The sequence below is a fragment of the Pomacea canaliculata genome, linkage group LG6 (genome assembly GCF_003073045.1).
Source record: "Pomacea canaliculata isolate SZHN2017 linkage group LG6, ASM307304v1, whole genome shotgun sequence".
NCBI classification, from domain to species: Eukaryota; Metazoa; Mollusca; class Gastropoda; order Architaenioglossa; family Ampullariidae; genus Pomacea; species Pomacea canaliculata.
The window spans coordinates 8821067-8839655 of NC_037595.1; the positions used below are offsets into that span (position 1 = coordinate 8821067).

General features: G+C 42.8%; 1 protein-coding gene across 5 annotated transcripts; it reads left to right on the forward strand.

Annotated features, from left to right (window-relative positions):
• Nucleotides 1-796: 796 nt before the first annotated feature.
• LOC112565691 lies at nucleotides 797-18243 on the forward strand. Of its 5 annotated transcripts, none has more exons than XR_003099467.1 (4): nucleotides 1669-2422; nucleotides 4082-4159; nucleotides 6993-7100; nucleotides 16591-18243. XR_003099467.1 is itself a non-coding variant. In XM_025241339.1 (2 exons), the coding sequence occupies exons 1-2, from the start codon at nucleotides 10803-10805 to the stop codon at nucleotides 17212-17214; spliced, it is 660 nt and encodes a 219-aa protein (XP_025097124.1). In that variant the 5' UTR covers nucleotides 10392-10802; the 3' UTR covers nucleotides 17215-18243. The 5 variants fall into 5 exon arrangements, 1 of the variants encoding a protein (XP_025097124.1); XR_003099469.1 differs by lacking the exon at nucleotides 1669-2422 and adding an exon at nucleotides 2622-2752; XR_003099470.1 differs by lacking the exons at nucleotides 1669-2422; nucleotides 4082-4159 and adding an exon at nucleotides 797-1199.
• Nucleotides 18244-18589: the final 346 nt, after the last annotated feature.

Genomic DNA, 18589 nt, shown 5'->3' on the forward strand with positions numbered 1-18589 from the left:
ACTCAATCCGACTTTTTATTTAGCTCTTCAATTTCTTTTCTTTTTTTCCCCTAACCATTATCCTTGTCCTTCTAGAAACACGTAAAGCGGGGATAAAGTAAGGTGCTGTCCTCCAAGTTGTGTTCACACACTCAAGAGACAAGCGGCTATGAGTTCAGACATAATGGTGCAGTTAAAGGGAAGTAACTATTAAAACTTCTTCTTAACTAATTCTACCTTGGATTTTCTCCCCTGGTTCGCCTTCGTTCGCTGAGCGCAAGATCAAGTTACAAACAGAACAGCGTCGATAGTGAACCATTAGCACAATGCAAGTAATATAGCTAATAATCAAAGTTTATTTAAATGTACTTATTGCATAGTTATTTTACTTCAAAAATGTGAAACACTGTTAATCAGTCTTTCCTGCTACCTTTCTTTCCATTTTCTGTATTTCATTACTTTGTCGTCTTTATTTCTAGCGTAGGCACCGTGGCAAGGGGGCAAAGGGGACAGCCACCCCTTAAAAAATACTGAGGCAAGAATGTGAATATCGTTCACTGTCAGCATGGACCTTTTCTCCCCCCCTTACCTTCCCTCGATATTTACTTTTATTGCTTTGGCAAGGCGCAACAAACGAATAGTAGGGTCCTAGATCCCCGACTCTACCTCACACTTCATTTTATTATTTACCTCTCTTCTCTCTACCCCTCCCTATTCCAATCTACCATTGCACAGGTACTTTAATGTTTCCCGCACTCATGCAGTAAAATAGAGCAGATTTGTCTACTTTTGTCTTCTCTTCAGTAGGGCCGTGGGGAACAAAGACACCTTTATGTGTTTCAAACTGTTTCAACTACAGCGACTCGCCAAACCGTCCAGCAAGTTCGTCGCTGTATATTGCTTCTTTTGTTTAATCATGCTTGGGCTGAGGGTGGGAGGATTGGCACGATTGCTTTCCGTTGGCACAATTACTTCCAAAGAAGTCGAGAAGTTCTGCAAATAACAAGTGCACCTGTATAGTGGAGGGCTTAAGATATCTGCTGTAGCCTAGGAGTTGGCGGAACTTTCAATTCACCCCAAGCTTTGGTCGATGATCTGTTTGAACGGTGAGACACCCTGCGGTCTGGGGTATGTGGATAGGGGCAGATTGAACAGCCACTAGTGTTTGGGGGGTAGGGAAGGAAGGAGGAAGCACCACCACTACAGAGAATGCTTTAAAGGTAACTGATCTTTTTCCAATTTCATTTTTTTCGCGGGCTGCTGATTTAAAGATAGAAGCTTCTTGTCTTTTTTGTGTGTCACCCTGCTCGGCTGGTTCACAGAAATTCGACCCCTTCCCATATACCCATATTTTTCCTTCAGAGGATTTTTTATTTCACGGGTGAGTAGAGGTGACTGGCAATGGTAGACAACTTTTTATCCCCGTGGTAGCGAAATCTCCAAACCGTGTTCCCATGAATAATGCTTTCTTCTTGGTCTCATGAAAAAAAAATAGAACAGTCACTAGTACTCCTTAAATTACGATTATCAGAGCTCCTAGGTTAACTGATGAGCAGGTTTGTATTTTATTCGAATTGATTAAATTAAAGAATCAGGTCATTAATAGACACAAATTCTTCAAAACTGGTGTTAAGAATAATTCACCTCATTCCACGAGATACACGTAGACCAGCACAGAAAGGGTTAAACCTGTGACTTTATTGAAGCACATTAACCTTCCCCCTACCCACATCTGTTAACGCCGCACTGCCAGACCCGAGTACCCGACATTCTACCCGCACTCACCGCGGACGCTGAGTACCTGTAGGTCCTATTCTCACCGCTATGACAAGGGAGGCTTAGCAAATTGATTTCCTGAGGATAGCCGATGGCAGTGGTGGTCGTCAGGCCACGTATCCTATTCCATCTATAACTTTTTTAAGACTCTACAGCGCAAGGTTCTTTTTTTTTTTTCTCTCGGGGCGCCTGGATCGTGCGAATCTCTGTACCTGCCACCAGAGCTTAATTGTCAAATCCACGTTACAGCTGCGGATATAAACCATCAGGGGAGAGACTGATTTCTTACACTCCCCTCACCAAGTCTTTTTTTTTTTAAAAAAATATTCAGTAAAAAAATAATCCACCGTCTTCGTGAGACAGAGATAGAGCCGAACTACTGATAAGCGTCTGACGAGGAGTGAGGAGGTCCGTCTGCCATGCTGGTCTGACTGAAGGTATGATTGGTGTTATCATCCACCTGAAGTACAGGTCGTCTGTGTTTGCTCTGCTCTCAAATGTGACACTTCTTCCCAACGGTGGTTGTCGCAGCTCTCGTGGTGAACTACGTACAGCGGTTTACTTACCAGAATCAGGTTCTCCAACACTATTGACTGCAATGTAGCCTTGTGATCTGCGCCTTGCGGAGGGATTCTGTGCCGAGGTTCTGAAGGAGTTGGAGTTTCGGGTGAGTCAGCTTCACAAATTAGTTTTACACGAGTGTTATGATTATTGGATGATGACAAGCTGCAAGTCGGGTTCGCGAGTTTGTTTAGTCTATGTGATTGTGACAGAAACACAGTTGTGAACTGCTCCTTGGATTTAGGATGATATGATAGTTATAGGTCAGTCTCACACCCCTGCTTGGAAGTTTACATGAAATAAAGAAGACTGATGACACACACACACATACGTGGAGATGACAAAGGTGTTCAACGGTAGATAAGCAGCGACAAAGATTCCGAGGTTGTTGACTTTGGGGAGATTAAAACTTAGACCACTGCGGAAAGATTTTCAGGTAGGTGTTCCGGCGAGGAGCGAGCATGTCATACAAATTAATATATAATGATACAAAATTGATGTAAAAATTGTGACAACGTCTGATATGACATCATTTTTTATTTAAAAAAAATGGTTAACGATAGCAATTTTTCTCGCAAAATAATTTATTTCTTAAAATAAGGAGTTCGGGTTAGGAGGTAAGGTACTCTTATTTTATATTTTTACTCGATACGCTTAGAATTATCGTATAAGTGTATCAGCTCACTTGAAAGGCTGTGGTGTACACATGGACTCAGACACAACTCACTGTACCGCTGTAAATATTGTGTACTGTATGTGTTGTAAATACGGGAGACACAATGGACACACATGTACTGTTGTAAAGATTATGCAATCTCATGTGTTGTACATTCGGGAGACAGGTGGACAGACTGACAGAATTAGTCTCCGAAGGCAATGACGTTAAGGTTACCGGGCCAGGTAAAATAATTGCCAGGTGGTAAGCGGGTCAAGATGCCACCGTGCCAAGCAAGCCGCTATGCCGTCGCTGTTGCTGGTGGTGGAGAAAAAAAAAACATAAAAAATGCTCTTGCAAGTAATTTTGCTGCTGCCACTGACGGTCTAAATAAGTGTGACAAACGATCTGTTGCTGTTGCATTCAAGTCTGAGTTGTTTTGTTTGACTGGCTGTTATTTGTGTTCCAGTCATTCGCACCTCTGCATTTCTTATAGTGCTTTGCTCGGGGTGGCAGAGATTTAATATTTGGCGATCAAATGATTGGTGTTCGTAGTTTACAGGTCGGTTTGAATAGATTGCGTGTTGTTTTCCTCCCAGTAAAACTCTATTTTTCTCTATCCCCCCGTCTCTCTCTTGTGTGTTAGTGTGTGTGTTCGCGCGGATGCGTGTACATGTAGGTGTGTCGGTGTCTGCAAATTTACTCGTTCTTTCTATCTAGTCTTGATTTACCCGACGTTCGTGCATGTGCGTTTGCGTGTGTGCGCCAGAGTAAACATGCTTGCGTCACAGACAGCTAAGTGGCAACAGCAACATCCCGCACTCAAGTATCGTCCCCTTCAACCTCCTCCCTCCATCAATTCAATCGATAACACTCTCTCCCCCCCACGCACGTGGCCAGCTTCCTACAAGAAAACTTTGGAAGAGCCCTCGGACAAGCTTTGAGGTTCCCCGTCTTCACAGACCTCCCAGGCGCGTGTGTTTCCGCTTCAGCAACATTCTACAATGGATGGTTAGACGGTACAAGTCGGGCTTAGCAGGGCGTTCGAAATCCTGAGATTCTGCTGCATCCTTGTCGCCGTCTGATTAAAGTAACTTCTTGTGCGTGCAGAATAACGGATGGGGCCGTGCAGTGCTCTCGCCGGTGAGCTGCGTTCATAGTCCACCTCTTCAAAAAATAAAATCCACGGTATGTTGAGTTTGCGAGTTCTGGACTTTCTGTGAAATATTAATTTGTCATTTTTATCAGTAAATTATTGATATCCAGACTAATCTCTGACCTAATGTGTGTTGAGAAAAGTACAAAATTTTCTTTATTAGTATCTAATTTAAATAATAGAGATAAAAAATTGTGAAATGTTAAAATCTTGTTTTTTGGTTCCCATGGTAGCAGTGCATATCCTCAGGTGTACACAAGAACCATACACCATTCATCTCATCCACAAGACAGTCTACTGAGGGTCGATGGCGCCACCCTGTTCTCGGCCTTAATCGCGTTTTATTGTCACCGGTCGCGCCAGTGTCGTTGCAAATTGTCTCCCTTAAACCGGATGTGGCTAAGTAGAGCAAAGTGCGTGTGCGCATGCTCGTTGGTGGAAATTTGCCACGCTGGCTGCAAATGAGTGGGTGCTAGTCGATTTGTGCGAGGTGTGCAATTATTTTTGCCACGTGACAACTTGCACCTGCCGCAACTCCGACATCGGCTAATAAAACATGGAGTTCGCGAGTGACTCGGCGGAAAAGGGTTTCGTTTGAGTTCTCTTCCAGGCACATTCACGTTTTTGTAAATCAAATTTGCCATCTCTTTCCCCTTCTCCTTCTCATCCTCTTTCTCTCTCACACACACTTGCACGCGCACTCGCATAGAGCTCGTTATTTCTGGTCGTTTGTCACCCAGGCGAAAATCGTGCCGCGTTTAAATCGCGTGGTACCGGCAATTTCTCACCCCGTCCCTAAGGCTTTTTGCCCTGGCCAAAACCCTGCCTCCTTTAATGGTGCGATATAACGACACCTTCCGGACACTTTGTCGCCAAGAGCCTCCCACACAGCGGACTCCGAGGAGCCTGGACATCAGCCCGCACCTAAAAATTAATTTTATTTTTTTTTTGCTTAGATTTTTTAAGTACGATCGTAATAATATTTTATAAAACACGCTTTTCCAGTGGCTTGCATAGGGAAATATCTTTTCGACATGCAGGGTCATAAAATAAATTTTGGCCGTTATCTTCGATGGCAGGTTTATGAATGTGGCATTGCACAGCGACGATTAGAAACGCTCGGAAACGAAATGTTGGGAAGCGAAAGCCTCCAAATTGGATAGAATATTATATTGTTTTCTTACACGAAACTATAAGTCATTACTTCTTAAATTAGTTCTCTAGAGCCTGTGGCTACTGATCCAGTTCATACAAGTTTTTCCAGTCACACAAGTTGGAATGGCATCTATAGAAGTATTTTATCTCGGTCCTCTGGATACCTTTCAGCATGTTGAGGATTCTTGTTTGTTTTTTTTTCAGTCAGTGGCTTTCCCTCCTGGCGTTTACATCTGTTCACTGCTCACTCATGCGCACACTGATAACCGGCTATTGCCTGTATGAAACATGATTATTAAATGCAGTTCGCCGACTGTTTGCTTAGGAACTGCTTGTACAAGCTCAGTCAATTTAGTCGTAAAAAAAAAAAGGCAATCTAGTGATGAAAAAATATGCCCAGGCTCTTCAAAGGTATTTCGCGATAAATTATCGGCATAAACGAGAAAAAAGGGCAAACAAATCGGAATGACGGCTTTATGGAAAGGAGAGGTCGTATTTCTTTGACATGAGTGCCCTCGCAAAGAATTCCGTTTTTGGTCCGTTGATACCCAGAGGAGTGAACGCAGTCGTTTCCATGCATCATTTCCCTCTGCGTCTGAGCTGTGCAATGGGCGAGCTGACAAACAAGGAATGGCTCCAGGCTCGCAGAAATCTTCTTACAGCACATGAAAGATCACACGTGATTATTCAAATGTTTGCCAGGCTCTGATACTTTTACTTGCTGTGGAGAAACTATCTCTCTTTCCCAAAACCGTCAGGTGTCATTGTTGATGCATCGTTGTCTCCTGCATCTCACATCATTGCAGTCTGAAAGTCCACCTCTTCGAAGATTCTCCGCCATCAATGTCCTTTCTAAATTTCTTGTGTGGGGTGTAGATTACCAATATTTCGTGTCGATCTCTCTAACCATTAATGGGACAAACTTCAAAGGGTTCAGAGTAATGTCATTGGTATTGTCTTCCGCAGGCGAAAAGCAGACCATATCACGCCCCTCCTCCGCTCGTTTCACCGGCTGACGGAGATCACCGATCTTGTAATTATCCTGCCATGTTTTTCAACCTTGTCCAAGTTTGAACTACTGCCTACCTACTGTCTGAGTCAGTCTCTTTGATCTGTTATTGTTTATGTTGCTATCTATCGGATAAACAGTTCGAATCTTTCAAGTCCTGCCTCCAGATCCACCTCTTAAGGAAAAATCTTTTATATTCCAGCAAACTCTTTCATTCACTCTTCAGTTTCTTACTCTTCAATCTTGGGTAAGATTCTCTTCAAGTTCATCCTTGTACTTCACTTTTGTTTGCCACGGTTTTATCCATTTTATCTCTCTTGCGGGTATGTGTGTGGTTCGTTCCTAATCTTTCAAGCACAGCTCACCGTTGGCCGCCAAACAAGGAAATGCTTTTTCACAAAGTCAGCTCATGATTATTATAATTATTTAAATCTATCTGTAACTGTCCCATTATCTCAAGCGCATTCCGGTTTCATAAAGGAGTCTAAGGGATTTTGTACGCACACACACACACAAACACACACTTGCATAAACGTGTTTATGTAACATGATGCCGGCTGAAATCGCGATATAAACTGCTCCACTTCTTTATGTAAAGTTTAGTAACTCGAAATAAATTCTCATTTCGTGCTTGAAAATATACAGGCAGTATTCGTATGTGTGTAATTTCGCCTTAGTTTCATTTACTTTTTTTCTTTCAGAAGGGAAATTGCGATGTCCGCCCGAAGCTGTGCACGCGACACCATGGAAACACTGTTCGTCCGGAGTCGTACTTTCACCAACCGTCGCTGCTTTGATCTACCCGAAAGGTGAGTGGAATGAAACTAATGGAAATTCAACATAGGGTAGGGAGGGGAAGTACACTCTCCAACACTCGTGTGGGAAGAAGAGGACTTGACCATAGCAGTCGTCGTACTGACGAAGCTGAGAGTCGATTAACATTTGTACCGATGTGACATCTGCATAGCTTGTTATTTTCCTTCCAAAGATTAAAAATGGTAGTTCACATTAGAATTCAATACACACATGTGTGTGAGAGAGAGAGGTCGAAAAATCATTATGCGTCATGACAAGGCAGCAAAGAGACAAAAATAAAAACAAACGAAATATTGAAAAAACATAAAAACTTAAAGCATATAAAATATCAGCAGCTTAGCAAACCATTAACATCCAACTAGAGCAACTGTGCACCCGGACTCCAAATAACATAAATAATATTTAAAAAAAATTTTTTTTTTATTTTTCCGTTTCCCTGAGAGCAGACAACAGCAGGTCACATTTCTCACCGCCACCACACGGTCGAGTATTTACTCGCATCCTTGACAACCTATGGCAGCCTTGTGGTCAATATGGTCTACCTGTGCTCAGATATGTAAACAGACAACTTTCCCTGCCCACCCAGCAAGTGCTGTAGTAGCAAAGACATTGTCATTTACTAGGGTAGGTAAGCCATGCCCTAGACCAGGGGTGGGCAAAGTTTTCTTTTTAGCGGGCAGGTCTCAGAATTCTAAGCTGTGGGGCCGGTAACATACGAAACACCCAGGTGAGTACATAACAAATCTAGTGATAATGGAATAGACAACAAATAAGTTCATAATGATTTATACTTACCGAATATATTGTGTAAAGTGAAGCTGTGTGAATTCATTCACGATAAAACTTTAAAACCAACCTTTCCTTTGAAGGCAGCTGCCTCCGATGCTCTTTAATGATTCCATCAGACATGTCAGCTGTTATTTGTTATCTTTTGTACTTTGTTAGAATGTTACGGGCTGGCGATTTCTGATGCTGTTGTACTTGATAAATAAATTTTTAGTCAAATTAACATATTCCGAATAAAAGACATGAAAACCAGAACACTTCATATTTTGGCAGACGGACCGGTCCAAAGTTGTCCACGGGCTGTAGTTTGCCCACCCTTGTCCTAGACACAGTGGACCACGGTTATTGCTCCCACACCTTCTCGACTATTAAATCTTTTGCTTTTTAGTGAAAAGACTGTAGGGTGGGACACCAAAGAATGCTATTGACTGGAAAAAGAAAACGGATTTTTAAAGCAACTCAGCCGGCGTATGACATCCTTTAGTTCACTTTTATTTAAATGGTGAACCGAGACTACACTATCGAGTCTGAAAGTATGTATCCCTGTTCTACTGAGTTCCTTCTGCGAAGCGTTAAACGGTCGTTTTGGCCTTTGAAAGCAAAAGCAATGTATTAATCTTTCTCTCAATTTCACTGTCTTTCACATAATCTTTTCCCACCTCCCCCAACACACACAAGGAGGAGGAGGAGGAGGAAGAGAGAGAAAAGAAAGAGATAAGTAAAGAATTTTTGCTCTAATACTCTCTGGAAAATTACTTTCTCAAACAGCTTTCACGGGTCTGTGTTGTCGTTTTCGTCTGAATGCCTGGAACCGTCCGTGCTCACGGATCAACACTTTCATGTAGCTTGTCAAGAACCAAGTATATTCACGTTTTCTTATTGAAGCTGAACTTATGTTCAGGTCAACGATACTCGCATAAAGAGCCAACCAAAAGTTATAAACTGACATTTCTAAGCCGCGCACTCCAGTCCCCCGGCTGTTTTTTCTTTCCCAAGTGCAGCACTCGAGAAAGAGGGCAAAGGTCACAATACATAATACTTTTTCGATGGCGCGATCAGTTGAACGCGCAGAGAAAGAAAAAAAGAAAAAGAAAAGGCATAGCCTTGGATCACAAGTAATGAAAGTGTTGAAAGGGTCCTCTTACTGAAAGAGCCGTAAATCTCAACAGTCAGCTTCGGACGTATATCTCTACACCGCTGGCTGTCTGCCGAAAACAAGTCTTAACATTCCGGTAAGTCGTAAACTGTCAGGTATCGGCGAACCATTGAACAGTTTTACATCCAGAACCGCGATAAAATTCAACAATAGACTTGAATAAATTGGTTACTTATCCATTTTTCATTTCTTTCTTCTTTGACAAAAGCCCTTGTACTTTCACTTACTTGAGCCAATAAATCGAAAATTTAACAGACCATAGAAGTTAAGCTTTTGTGCCTCTGTCAACACGAGAGTTCGCATTGCCTGCTCTTCATGATGTTGATAGTTAAACCGGAAACGAATTTGTGTTTTGGCCTCGTTCTAGAAGTTAACAAGGGAAAGGACGCACGTTCCGTACATAAACTATAACCTTAGATCACGTGCCTTTATTTCTGATAATTCTTATATACTTCTTTTTAACACATATCTTTCATTTTCACTTTCATGCACCGAGCCACAAAAGGTTTTGATTGATCTGTCATTTCGCTAAAAGCTGTCGAAAAATACACGAATCTGTTTACACCATCTGCTGGTGTTTGTGAAATTCATGAGACATCCGGGTTATTCGAGATGAATGAATATTACAGGAGAGTATGTTTGGGCAAGATTTGCTCGCTTAACAACGAGTAGGTCGTCACAAAAAAAAAATAGGAGACAGTTGCTTGTAGTATTTGCTACTCCATCATGGTGTTAGTACCACAGATATTCTAGCAATACGTAAGCTGTCACCTAGCTATTATTATAAGACACGCTTTCCAATGGCACCTCACCAAAAGTCAAGAGATGTTGGGGTAATTAACTGCGACTCAGGAGGTAAAATGATGACAGGGACAGTTAGTTTCGACCCCAGAGGTAAATCAACATCGGGGACAGTACTTTATGATCTCATAGGTCGATATTACATTTTAAAACCTGTTTCTGTAGTTGTCATTTCTTCGTTTCCGAAGATCAGTTATTACCTGCGCACTGCGAAGATTTTAAGATTGAGATTATATCTTCATTTACTTTTCGGAAGTTTCAGCACAGCTGTAAAGCTCGTAGGTATCGTACGTGTTCGAAGATTTGAAGCTCCTAATTCTCAGTTAAAGAGTTAAAGCTCAGCTGATTTCTCTTCTCTTCGTCCTTCTCCACAAGCCAGTCATCCGTCACACACCTGAGATCTCCCTTTCGATCATTTGACATGACACAGGGATCGGGTATCATGATATCCTTCTTGTCTGAGTCGTCGGCACCCTTGTATCGCCCCATTGATCATGCAGCAATTCCACCGCTCCACACCCTCCCTCCTCGCCCCACTTCCCACCCGTCCCACCACGTTTTTACAACAGACATTCTCTTTGTCTCTCTCGAGGGTTTGGCATGACTGATATCCACGCAGCCAGATTTTCCTGGCGGTCGCTTGGAGAAGGTGAAACCTCAGTCCTTTGCCTTTATCAAACAGACAAAAAGCTGTTAGTGACAGGGTCAAGAACCCAATTCTCATAAAAGACTCCTTAACCGGGTGGTGAGGTCGGTTGCTGTCTGATTAATCTGCAAGACATCTCATGCCGAGGCAGTTGTGAGTACGACCGCCTTCAACAATTTTTGTGTGGGTGATGTTTAGAGAGAGAGAGAGAAAAAAAAAGAAGAAAATATTTAATTAATTCAAGGGACTCCATATAAAAATGACAACAAAGTGCATCAAGCAGTCGGTCGAAATCGCCAACGACAGATGGATTCATCCTTGGAAGGAGAAATTCTTTTTGGTGTAAGTAGAAGTTTTATCATTCATGACATCGAATCCTAGCATCAATATGGGCATGGATGTGTATAGGTGGACTGTTGTCTGTCTGCCGAGACCAACGCTTAGTCTCTTGCGAAGTTCTCCGCTGTTAGTCTTGGCGAGCCTAAACAAAGAATGTGACTAAACCGGAAGCTTTGAATACACCAGCCTCGTTTTAGTAGTTAAATGGGGGAAAAAGAATCGTCTGCCAGCAATCCAGTAATACAAGTTCGTGATACGGGTGAACGAAATAACTTCCGGGAGTGAGCTGGACCGAAGAACAAACAACAGCCAACTAAACTGCTCGTATTTTGCTACGCTAGAGAGAAAAACAGGTAAACACCTTAGCTTCAAAAACAAAATGATTAGAAAATCGATGAAAACCATGATTACATCTAACAGAAACAGTAATCAGCTAAATGTATTTGTATAAGCCATAGATTGTGGTAAAATATGTCGATAAAAGCCTGAAGTTATAATAATTGATAATAGAAAGGCATCACCATTACGATAAAATTATTGTAGTAGAGACCAGCTATCGGCGTTCGAACAAGGGTAAATCTTCCTGGGTGGGTGATATCAGCTGTAGATAAAGCACAATCATCTGCTGTGTTGTGTTTATAGTCAATCCAATTTCCTGGCACGCGCACGCGCAAAACACACACAGAGTAATGCACACAGTCACACACAGACACGCACCCACGGTCACACACACACACAGAGAATCACATACACGGAGTCACACACACACAGTCTCACACACACAGGCACGCACCAACAGTCACACACAGTCACTGCCCACTGACTTCTTCCGCTTGTGGTGATGTTTGTAAATTTGCATTTCTAGAACCGAGGTGGAAAAGAGGTGGGGAGGGGGATTGTTAGTCGCTCAAATTTGGGGAAAGAGTATGTGATAGCAGCGCCATCTGCACAGAGAGAGAAAAAAAGAAAGAAATAGTGGCACGCTGATTGTTTCCGCCTCCAGTGAATGTCGCAACGGTCACTGGAGCGTTGGCGGGTCACCTCAAGATAACCCCATCAAGTTCTGCACCCCATCCTTTCGCTCCCCCGCCCCCACACTCACCGCGCGACGTAATCATTTATATTTTCACCAGCACACACACACTTTCTATCATTTCTCTCTCACACACACACACGCCAGCAGCATGAACTGCTGTTTCAGAACCCCGCCCTCACCTTAACGACTGCTCTTTCTTTTCACGAAATCTGTCCAGCTTAGTCGTTAAAAAAGTAAAGAAACCGCTTTGGACACTTCCTACCTCCACCATCCAAAAATGAGAAGCCGTTCAATAATGCATAGACTTCGCTGAGTGCCCTGTCCCTCCACGGACGACAATCGAAGGTGGTGCCGTCTGTGCCCTGTTGGTACAAGGCTGACGTGCTGCTGCTCGTGCTGCTGCTGCTGCTGCCAGACTTGCGCTGCTGCAGGCCTGGAAAACGACCGAGGCATTCTTTGTGCTTTAGTTGTTTTCTTGTGAACATGTAAACATGTTGTCATGGCTGCAAATGAGCCGCGTGAGATGTGCTGCTCGTTAGACGTTTAGGTTTCACTGTGAATGTAACGGTTCACGATGTTTCAAGCGAGGAAAGCGCACAGAGTTCTCTCCCTTTGCCAGGCTCCTGGTGGATCAGGTATGACAACTTATTGTTCAGGTTCGGGTGGCACAGCCTTCGGATTATTTTTAAAGTGAATGCAAATTTGTAGATTTTGAAATCTCTTTGTGTATGTGTCACTGAGCTAGCTGTACAACGAATAATAGCCATCGTTTCATCTGACACTATTAGAACAGCTCTCATTTAACTTTGGCAGTTCTTAGATAAAAGAATGCAATTTTTTTTTTCATCGCTTCTATAATTTTGTTATCCATTATCCTTATCTGACCGAGAGGATAAGGCTGGCGGCCTGTTTGTTAAGATGTATGCATTTTTCTGAGGAACGTTTGATAAGAAGCTTTCTCAGTGACAGTAACAGCATCAGTCACAATTTCAGTGCAGAGAAACTGTGCAGTCACGTATAATGAACACACACACACAACAAACAAATACAAAATCTGTTCACGAACACATAATGCACATCCACTCCTACACATGCATCTACACACTCACGAGAGGTGACCTAGCTAGTATTACAGATCACACTTGCATATTTATATGTTTATGATATAGTGGCGGGGGTAATACATACAATGTAGTATTACAATAATGATAATAATATGTAATATAACACTGCACGTAATGTGGGATATAGTAGCGAGTGTGTCGTATCATGTATTATTTAATGGATGAAATATTAGTATATCATGTATAATAAAGTATTAGCGCAGCAAACTTCTCCAAGTCGACCCATCTGTTTGGGAATGGGTACCGGACACCATAGACGGCATAGAGGGTTTGGGAAGGTAAGCCAGCGAAGGAGAGGAGATGGGCACCACCCAGAGAAATGTGAGGTTTCTAACACCTCATTCCCCACCCCTACCGAGCTAAAAAAAAAAAAGGGTTAAGGGATGACCTTACTTTACCTGATATATTTATACACAAACGATATAGTGGAGGGGCGTAATACATCATGTATAATAATAACGATGACCTGTGAAATTACATAGCGATAATGCTTGATATAGTAGCGAGCATGCTATGATGTATTATTTAATGTAATGTAGCATGTATAACACAATATTATGGCCGACTACTTTATTACCCACACAACAGCTCCGGCAGCTTAATTTCGACTAAAATAAACACATCCCCGCACTACATTCACGACTCGACTTTCCCACTTCGTTAGGTCACATAATTAAAAATAATATTAAAAAACTCCTGGAAGGCCAGACACCCAACAGTGCAATGTGTGATCGATGTTTGTAACGGAGATGGATCACCCGGCAACGCATCCGTTGGGTGAGATAAGTAAAGCGCGGCTGTCCGTCTCCTGCCGGGTGGCCCCAGCGCGCGACACAGAGAATCGAACGGCCTCACCTTCCAGACCTGAGGTCAGTCCTCTGCCCTCCATTGTTTTCATCTTTTGTCTCGCACACGCGCATGTTTTCTCCGCTCAGGTGTGATCGAATAGATATCGACTAACATTAGACACACTGACCTTCCACCTCTGCGTATAGCCATTATGAACTCGGCCAGCGAGGCTTGTTTATTTATTTTATAATCAGACCATGATAACGATCACTCATGCATATTGCATACTTATAATACCGGTTGAGGGCTTTTCTACGATAAATCCTCTCTTTATGGGGGGCGGTGGTGTATCAGAAATTTTTCATGTTATACATTTTGTAACGAGCGGTGATCCTGGCTATGGATGGAAACAGCAATTTATATTCTTTGTTTGTTCCTTCATTATTTGTGTCAATTTTATTCTAGCACTCGTTGATTTATATGGTTCGTTATTCTCCTAGTTTGTTTTAGATAGCCCTAGTAAAATAACCCTAACCTTATGTCTATACACCGAGTCACAGTCACATAAAAGCGTACATTTTGTGATAAGCCCTGGACATGTGCAAAACACACACAACACAAACAAACAAACAAAATGACAGACAATAAAGACTAAGTCATAAACTTATTGTGCGTCCATATGCTCTAATGGGGATGAAGAGGAATAAAAAGAAGACACACATTGTAACAATGGGTAAATCAGAGCAGTCTGCAAAGACATTTCTAGGGGATAAATTAATTGAAATTTTAGAAGAAAAACAACCAACACCATTGAACAGTTGTTAGGAGGAAAAGACCTGCTTTTTAGTGCACACTTGAATTTTTTAGAATTGATTAAGTGCCGGGTACCAAGCTTCTGATGGAGGGCCATTTTTACAATTTGCTGGATGACCAAACAATTAGTTGTGCTCTGACCTGAGTTTGCAAACTTGTTTGTTTGGTGGCTGTCTGTATGTTTGTCTGTTTCTAATTCTACTATCCTCTTCAATGACCAAAATTTCTCATTTCAGAATACAGAATTGTGACTAACCTTCAAAGCGTGTGCTTCAGTTTCTATGTGTACAAATGTTTGTCTGTGTTGTCGTCGAGAGAAGCGCAGTCTGTTCCTTGCATAATACGATTTTTATAAAGTGCCGAGTGTTCATCCAACCAATTACAGATAAGAATAGGCATGTTCCCACCCGGCATTGTTGCATTGGGAGGGTGGTGGTGTGAGTGTATAGGTTGGGGCGATAATCGATGGCACACAATTACAAAACTTGGCAACGCAGGTTCCTGTGTCCACCCATTCGAGACTCGGTGTTGATTGATTAAACTGCACAAAGCATCGTAAACGCTTTCATGGAAACGCCTCCTCGACATTTCCCCCCAAACGATGTGTTCTTCCGTGGTACAGCAGGCAAATGGCGGGTTGGATGGCTGTCAGAGTCCCAGAACACCAAGCCGAGTTGCCCAATGTCATTTTATTATGCTCGGACTGCGAGTATGATTGATTGAATGATTGAATTGTCATGGTTGTGACAAACCCTGATTGTTATGGTCGTACGTGTAACGGGGCCTGTCTCATAACGGTTGTAACTGTAACAACTCCGATATGAGGGTCAACTGCCGGACTTTAAACTGACCAGAGTTGCTGATGTCCGTCACCTGCTAATAGCCTGGCAGATGCCTCGCTTGGTCGTCTGCCGAATCCTCTTTAAGACTGAATCTCTGACCGTTGAAAGGAGGCCGGGTGTATGCGGTTAGCTACACTTTGGCAGTGTGAACACTGTTTCGTGGTCTCTAAATAGTACATCTTGTCAGCCAAAGTTATATATTTTCATGACTCACAAGAACTTTGCACCCATCCTCCTGAACAGCACTCAAACAGGAAATGTTCAACTCCTTTTATAAATATAAACGGAATCCTTTAGTAAGGCCAGTCAACTTCTTGAGTCAACTTTACAGGCACAGGTAGAAATAGCTGTTCTTCAGCTTAAAACATCAGCTCGGAAAAAAACAAATAATAACAACAATAATAATAAGAAGAAGAAGTTGATTTGTATAGCGCTTTTCCCTACCATTAAAGGCGGGCTCAAAAAGCTTTACTATAATGAAAAACACAAACATAATAAGAACGGATGCTGGAACCAACGCAGACGAGACACACACAAACACTATAATTTTATATATACGCACATTCACTCACACTATATATGCACAAACTATAATTATATATATTCACACACTATACACACACTATATAATTATATATATACTATATATGTATACACACTCTATGATTATATATACACACACATTCACTCACCCTATACACACAGACATGTTGTCTCTCTCACGTGCAGCAGGCGACACGTTCTTCCAATCAATGACGCACTCAGTCTGACGTCATTCTCACTTGACGTCATGTTGTTCGCTGCCCCCTTCTTCCCTACAAGTCAGTGACGCAGTCCATGACACTCCTTATTCCTTCGCCTCCTTTCATCGCATATTTCTGGTGACCAAGGTGATGATAGTGCATAGTTGTCACCCCATAAACAGTTTGCACGTGAAAACGATTCACCTGCCGGGAACACCTGTTGGCATCATTGCGTCTTGGCATGAAAACTTCGCTGTTTCTGTGGATACCTACTTCTTAGTTTTCTTCTAGTTTTCTTCTTGATTCTTCGCCTTGTGCTTCCCTCCTCTCCCAGTCCGCGGAACATAAAGTTACAAATGACCATTGGAGTTCTCCATTTTTTAAAATAAACATTGCTTTCTGTTCCAGTGCTTTGCCGTGTTGGAAAACTACTTCGACTATCTGCGATTTTCTTCCTCTAAGTCCACTCAGGTCAAGGTCGGCCCTAGTGACCTATGCCCCTGCTTTCCCAGCGGAAGTTACGGCATGTCGCGAAATAACGTCAGTGTCGCCCGCTTCTACGACCTGTCGGACGACAGGCAGGGCACCGCCTCGGCCTCGCACATCTACCGCGAGATGGCCGGACCAGCGGGAGGACCTCTCTCGCTGTCGGAAATCGCGACGAAAAAGGCGGATGGAGTGAAAATGTCGATGTCTAAAACTACCGCCCGGGTGACGCCAGGAAGGATGTTTCTGAGAGACAAGGGCATGTTGACGAAAGGAGAACGGGAGATCATCAAGGGCATTTGCAAAAATCGCGGCGACCTGCGGCGTGACGGCTGCTCCCAGTCGGACATGACGGTGCGACACCATCACGAGGCCTGGCAGATGGGTAAGGCAATGACTGCGAGCAAGGATCTGCTGCGTGGCACCCTTTTAGAGATGGCCTCATCAGGGGTGGCAGGTGGAGAAGCCGTCAGTGTCAAATCATTGACGCAAATCAAGCCAAAGCTGGTGGAGAAGGTAACATCGCTCATCGTTCTCAATGTTTGATGTGTTTGAAAGAGCAAACCTGCAGCACCCGAAGCTCCGCCTTCCGACTTCTCGCCGTGATGGCGGCGGTCTGATAACACCGCCATCCACTCCAGAACCATCCAGCATCCACGGCGCCAGTTTGTCGAACAATTTTCAGCCCCATCATCACTGCCAAACCTTAGCACCACACCATCACACCATCACGCCTGCACCCAGGCTACCCCACCGACGTCAGGAAACCAGTTCCCATGAAACGATAGTTGTGACCCCTTTAAGTGCACACACCTCTCAGGATACGGAACCCAGTGACTCTGACAGCCAGGATTCCAGAGGCAGACGGAAGATTCAGGTGAAAGTGTACTTGCCCAAAGTCGGCGCCGATACGGTTGATGACGACATAAAGGCTTGTATTCTACATGGAAAACCCATACTGGCCAGGGAGAGACACATAAACCAGAACGATCTCAAACACAAGAAACTGCACAAAGACAGTTTGGAGACTACTCAAGCGTCCACATGGGAACGACTTCCGACAACAAAATACAGAGACAAACCCAGAGTAGTGACTCTTACAAACCGGCCATTCCGTGGTGCCACAGAGGGAACAGGTACAGGTCGATTTTTACCAGCGTGAATATGCTAGGGTGATAAAATTATGGTAAGGAATAGAGGATGAGTCTGGACATGGTAAATAATGACTTTGGGACTTCTTTCATGTGATGTAAGTAGCTATGAAGAACATGTTCAACATCATAAGTATATTACTTCATGTGAATGTTGGATTTTTTTTTCCGTCATATTCTTCATAGATTTCTACAGAAACAAATCTTCATTTGAACAGACTGCATTGCAAAGTAGTAGTATTGTGCAATAAAGACGGTTTACAATTAAGCAGTTACTATAGAGCAACTATGATTATGTTAAAAAATATTGCTACTGTATTATTTAAGGCCACATTTTTGGACTGAAGACATAACCTGTTGCATTCAAATGCCAACATTGCATTATGGCATGTTTGTCTTGTATAAAGGCAATGTTCATGAGCATGCTTTTGTGTTTATCATGCTTTAACATGATCTTCAATTTAAACATGTTTCCTCTGCCAGCAGTCTGTTTATGAATGTTTATGAGTGATAAATGTCATTTTAAAGTGAGTAAAAGTCACTTTTAAGTTTAATATGTGTGTGTGCAAATGTTTTGGACATTCTGCATAAAGGAGGGGAAAATGCATCCAGGTATCAAAACCTTAAGAACCCAAGGTTCTACTCTCCATTTAGATCAAAGTGCCTGAAAGTAATCTGGCTTGCACCCCTTAAGTGTTCTCCTGATGGCCAACTATAAGCACTTCTGACTACTGGTTCTTTAGTACCTTCTGAATGACAGAAACGAGCCT

What these genes read in the sequence shown, in the direction of transcription:
- LOC112565691 (XM_025241339.1), top strand. Translation starts at nt 10,803, where the DNA reads ATGGATTCATCCTTGGAAGGAGAAATTCTTTTTGGT. An exon ending in AAGGAGAAATTCTTTTTGGT is followed by an intron (nt 10,839 to 16,590) that starts GTAAGTAGAAGT and finishes TTTCTGTTCCAG; the next exon opens with TGCTTTGCCGTGTTGGAAAA.